General features: G+C 38.0%; 1 protein-coding gene across 2 annotated transcripts in view; it reads left to right on the top strand.

Moving 5' to 3' along the window:
* Positions 1-497: 497 nt before the first annotated feature.
* Positions 498-6,000, top strand: part of WDFY1 (WD repeat and FYVE domain containing 1) — a 29,019-nt gene continuing 23,516 nt past the window's right edge. For both annotated transcript variants that reach the window (XM_026664218.2, XM_087965028.1), the window contains exons 1-4: positions 498-786; positions 3,486-3,553; positions 3,722-3,795; positions 5,501-5,555. In XM_026664218.2, coding sequence (XP_026520003.1) covers positions 650-786; positions 3,486-3,553; positions 3,722-3,795; positions 5,501-5,555 — 334 coding nt within the window. In that variant the 5' untranslated portion in view covers positions 498-649. The remainder of the gene's footprint in view (positions 787-3,485; positions 3,554-3,721; positions 3,796-5,500; positions 5,556-6,000) is intronic.

Genomic DNA, 6,000 nt, shown 5'->3' with positions numbered 1-6,000 from the left:
AGCTTCTGGATGGTCTTTTAAGGGCAGCCCCATGTAGAACTCTTTGCAGTAATCCAACCGAGAGGTGACTGCCTGAAGAGCTGTGCATTAAATAAAGTCTTTCAATTACTTGTCCGTTTTGTTAGTAAGTACCAGCATTTTCTGACTTCTCTGAGATCCCCAGTAAAAGATCTTTTGTAGGCTGAAGTGGCTGGGGAATTCTGGGAATTGAAGTCCACACATCTTCAAGCCGCCAAGGTGGAGAAACCTTGTTTTCCACAGAAGGTCTTTTCCTGACAGCATATGCTAAAACAGTCGGCGATCCGATGCCTAAAGCCATTCGATCTATAATTCCTCCCACGTCTCTAACCCGATTGTGAATTTCCGCCTACGACTCTTCAAATGAGCGACCTTCCGGCCGCGCCGGCCTTACCCAACCATCTTATTTTCTCTACCCAGCGCCCCCGCGTTGCCTCCGCTATCCCGGTCAATCTCGCCTTTCCCTCCCATCTCCGACTGCTTCCGGGGGCGGCGCTACTTCGGTCATTACGGAAAATGGCTGGCCGCTGAGGCTTTCTGGAGGCGCCGCTATTCCCACGATTAGGGCCCGCCCGCTCTCTTCTGGGCGGCTGCTCGGACATTGCCGACTGCGGCCTGCCTGCTTGGCGAGATGGCGGCCGAGATTCACTCGCGGCCTCAGAGCAGCCGGCCGGTGCTGCTGAGCAAGATCGAGGGGCATCAGGACGCCGTCAGTGCTGCGCTCGTTATCCCCAAAGAGGACGGCATCATTACGGCCAGCGAGGACAGGTGGGGAAGTGGCGGCGGCGGCGGCGGGGGAAAAAGACGCTTTCCCGAGAGGGTCGCGCGGGGTCGGCCGCCGCTTCTTTTCCCTTTCCCCTCTCCGAGGAACGGGCGGGAAAGGCGCGCTGCGCTCGGGATAACACCAACAAGAAGAAACAGCTCAGTTCTTGAGCTGTTTTGGAATAGCTTTGGTCTTTTAGTCCGAAGGACCTCACCTTTCCTACGAAGCGGCTGGCGACACACCCCCTTCTGGGAGGGGGGGGGATTCCTCTTAGCCATTGCTCCTTTCCAATCTGGGTGGACTACCAGTCCCATCATTCTCCCCCAGGAGAACCAGAGGATCACGTGGACTAAGTGGGGAACTGGGCTTTTAAAGGCATATATAAGTGGTTAAGGCAAGAGGAGGAAGCAAAGAAGGGCAGTTTTCGTTTTCAGAGAATGGAAACTCGTTCACGGCCGTATTTCATTGTTCTCGCAGAGTCAGAAACAAATGCTGGTCTGTTGGACTCCTGTTATAAGTGGGAGCAAACGAGTAGAGCTGCTTCTTTGTCATCGTCCCCAAAGGGGGGGAAAAGTTGGACTGTAACTCTTACTATCCCCAGACAGTATTACTTACTTGAAGGGAGTCATAAAAGTGGTCTTGTGGTGCATCTATTCTATAGGATGAGAAGAGGGAGAGGAATGGGAGTTAGTTATTGCTCTGCCACTGTTCGTAGTACAACTTGCAACATTTTGAAAAACTATTGGAGTATTGGAGATGGGTGCGTTGTGATAGCATGTCAAGGAAAACCTTTCTCTAAAATGTTGAAAACATTCCATATGCAAATTTTTCCTGTATTTTTGTCTCTTTAACATTGACCAAAATACTAAGAATTAACAATGTGGTCTGGAGTAATATTTTCCAGGTTACTGCATAATGTGTGGTAAACTCTGTGATGCTATAAATTTTCTTAAATCAAAAAAGTTCTATTTTTATTAGAACTCCCCATAACAAGAGGATATTTAATCTTTTTTTCAACCATGATTTTGTTGTACAGCTGGGTTTATTTAAGCAAAATCTTATTTTGATTTAGAAGGGCAGTATTATAAACAGATATGTTGTCTTGGAATACTTGGCAAAATATGCAAGCAACCAGTAAGTACTGCCTCTTCTGTAAGATATAGGTATCTTGTAACAATATCTATTGACACTAGTTTGGATAGTTATTAAAAGTCAACAACTTGTTTAATTTGTATGCACAATACTTTGAGTTTACATAATCTGAAAAAATGTTCTTTAGATGCTTATTTGAATGGTTCTTAAACATATGCATTTGATATTTACAAAAAAGTTACAATTTTTAAGTAGCTGATAGAGTATTATGTATTATAGAGAAATTATCCTGCAGAGTTCTTAAATAATTGGATAATGATCTTTGGCAGACCAAAGGATTAATTGTTAGTAGTTCACAAGAGCCTTCAGGGAATACTACATCAGTTACATTAATTACACTGAAGCTAGGGGAATAATGTGTACTTTTTTCAGTGTGGATGAACTATGCTGGTGCCTTGCTGTTTCTTTTTTATTCTCAGTTCTTACTTCAAATAGGAATTGGAACCATGGAAAGATTAAATTGGTTTTTTTTTACTAATGTGCATTGTTTGATACAACAGAAACAGGTCAAGCACTGGGAGCTATAACACAACTTAACACATATATATCATTTCATTTGTCAGCTGAATTCTAAGGTGTAATTAATCACCGTGTAAACTCTCAGTAAGGTTAACTACTAGTCATCTTTTTACAAGCCTTTTAGAAGTTTATCTTCGAAAACTATCTTTGTAGCTTAGTCTTTGTTGTCAAGTGGACTTTGTTTTTATTATTGTTTTGATTCTTTTAGTTTCTGTCTGCAGTGAGAGCAATGAAAAAAAAAGTAAATCTGTGGCATTCCAGAAGACAATAGACTATAGGTCACAGCATTCCTCACCATTAATCATGCTGGTTGAGGCTACTGGGAAATCAAATCAACATTTAGAGTATCACAATTGCCAAACACTGACATGGAATATTAGGAATTCTTTCTGTCTGTGTCCCTCTACTAGAGCAGGGCTGTCAAACTCCTGGCTGGCCGATGCGTAATGCAGTGGCCACAGCCACGACCAGTTTAACCCAAGTCCTGATATGTCACGTGACGCTGCAAGTTTGATACCCCTTTACTAGACAAACAGACGTGGCAGTTCAAATGATCTAGAACCCTGTGTGTTCCCCTTATCTGCCCAAACTTTGAGATAACATCATACATAAATAGATTTGATGGGTATTAGTGAGCTATAGGTATTAGAATTTCCTGGTGTGAGCAAGAATTGAGTGAAAAAATATTATCTGCAACATCATCTCTCTTGCCCCATTGCATTCAACATGTCATGTATTATTGTATATTATATTGATATTTTAATTGTACTTGCCTCTCAATTGCTTATGTGAGATGAATGGCTATATAAATTTAAATTAATAACAAGGTGGGATTTAGCATTTACCATGTTCTCTCTTATTATCAGATATCTTACATGTTACATTCCAGTAACTATACATATTCAAAAAACATTTGTAAAAACAATTTAGTATCAGAATAGTTTTTCCTATTACAGATCTTTTTTGGAAAAAACAAATAGACTGTCTGGGATAATAATTTTCCTAATCTTTTCCCCCATATTTATATTTACAGGACAATTAGAGTATGGCTGAAGAGAGACAGTGGACAGTATTGGCCCAGCATCTACCATACAATGTCATGTAAGTGTACTTAGATGCAGTTATGTTGATATCTGTCTCTAATGAATTTAGGAGCAGAATTTGTATGATTTCACATTTGATTATGTAAAACCATTTCTTTGCTATTGCTTATACTGAAATTCAATTCAGTATAATACTGACTTTACAAATCAACATTTCTTTGGGCAGCTCCATGTTCAGCTATGGCTTATCATCATGACAGCAGACGAATATTTGTAGGCCAAGATAATGGAGCCATTATGGTAAGCATTCATTTTTAGTTGACTGTACATTTTGCTGCTGCTAAAAATATTTGCATTGCACATCAATATCTACTATTCATCAATCCTAAGCTTTCAATGCAAATGTGCACAAATTAACTTTGATGGTCGTTCAAGAACATTTTTTGACATTCCCGCAATAACACATTATGGAATAGCTTGCTCATTTTATATAAATTAATTTGATGGCATCAGTAGATCTAGAGCTAATTTACACAGCCTCTACTTGGTTTTCTGTTCAATGAAACATCTGTGAAGTTTTCCAATAGAATCTAGAAAGTAGTTTTCTTTGAGGTAAATGCAACTTTTAGTGATTTCACATTCAAATCTATGTATTAATATTGTAATAATAGTAAGACCTTCCCAGATATTTTCTTAATTTTGTAATCGAGTTTACAGCCTGATATTTGTGATTTCCCATCCAGACACTAACCAAGTACAACCCTTCTTAGCTTTGTAATATCAGCCAAGGTCATATTATCAATATGTTAAATACGGTAGATTTTCTTTCTTTGTACTTGGTCATTCATCTCTTTTTAGGAACAGAAGTGCAAAAGCTTCTACTTTCCATTGCAGGTATTTTTAATGAAACAGTATCCAAATTGTACCTTTATCTCATTTTCTGGTGAGAAGTTTGAGGTGCATCTTAGGATCTGCTGCTTATCTAGTGTTTGTTTTAATTTGGTAAACTAGGGAAATCAGTCATATTTACAAGAAATTTAAAATTCGCTTTGCAGAAGGGAAAAAGTAAATATTGTTAGTATTTCAGACCAGGAGCAATGCAGTTTTTATCAGCTTTTATCATTACTTTTCTGTATATCTTTCAGGTCTTTCCTGACTTTCATGGTGAAACTAACATTTATAGTTAGAAAAAATATGAAACAAGTCTGTATGGGAAGTCAGAATGCAGGGAAGGTAATTATTCTCCAAAGCTCTGAGATGAATACATCTGCAGAGCAAAACTGAAATATTTAGAACAAGCAAAAAGTTCTAACTTAGCCTAAGTCGTAGTCATTGGATATTTTTTAAAAAAGTTAAGTTTCAGCATACGATTCTAGACATGCCTTGACAATTTGTAAGAACAGATCCCATATTAACTGAAGAACAAAAGTGTCTATTCCTCATTATGAAGTCACAATTTCAATGGATAAAATGCTTTATTTTGTTTATTAGTTTATTCCTGTTCCAGTTTTTCAGAGCAGCATAAAACATCTTTTTAGTAAAATCTTATGCATTCCTGGCTGGAAGTAAACTTCATTGATTGCAGTGAGACTTTTCTTTATAAAAGGGTAGAGGATTTCATTCTCAAAAGTAAACAAAAAATACAGAATGAAATACTGCTATTTTAATATAAAGGCTTTTCAAAAGTATTTAGAGAGTAAAACCATAGTATGCAGATATCATAAGACACAACTGCAGTCTTTTTTCCAAAGAGCATCCAATAAATTTCTACCAGAAGATCCACTCAGAACAAGTTTTTTATTCCAGTTGCCAAACTCATCTCTGTTTCCTAAATGAAAGAAGTCCAAACGTTGACATTTTAATTGCAAGTTACAGAGCCTGTTAATCATTCAGTAGGAGTCAGTGGTTCCCACATTTCTGTTTGTTTTGGGTTGTTTTGGTTTTTTTTTCCTGGCATCAACAGGATTTCTAGATCATGTATCTTACTGCTTGTTTATGATTTCAGGAATTTCATATCTCAGAAGACTTTAATAAGATGAATTTTGTCAAGACTTATCCAGGTAATGAGACAGTGAAATATCCCTGCACATATGAGTAGCCTTCAATAATTCAATGAAATAGTGACTTAATTTTAATTCACATGGATAATATTTTCATTTAAAAAGTATTGAGCATATATATGAACCAACATTGGTAGAATGATATGAACTATAACTGTAGGACATACGGACAACAAATATATCTTGTATAATCCTGTAAACAATTTCATATTCTTATGAAGGAGAATTTTTGTAGCATGGGGTTGATGTTACCCAGTTTGGGTAATGAAATGTCTGCAAATAAACAGTCAAGCTCAGAGAGCGCCAAGGATCCTTCATTCTCTTATTCTATTTTCTTTCCTGTTACCAAATCATCTGCACAGCATAATATCCTAGACATGTGTCAGGGCAGAACTCATGTAATTCCCATTTTGGTTTCTCTTGAAAAGAAATGAATTCCAGAACA

This window comes from Notechis scutatus, chromosome 4 (genome assembly GCF_049901735.1).
Source record: "Notechis scutatus isolate UNSWTSFEM ecotype Mainland chromosome 4, rNotScu1.2, whole genome shotgun sequence".
NCBI lineage: Eukaryota > Metazoa > Chordata > Lepidosauria > Squamata > Elapidae > Notechis > Notechis scutatus.
Note: the sequence above shows the minus strand (reverse complement) of the source record. Positions and strands in the feature narration are given on the sequence as shown.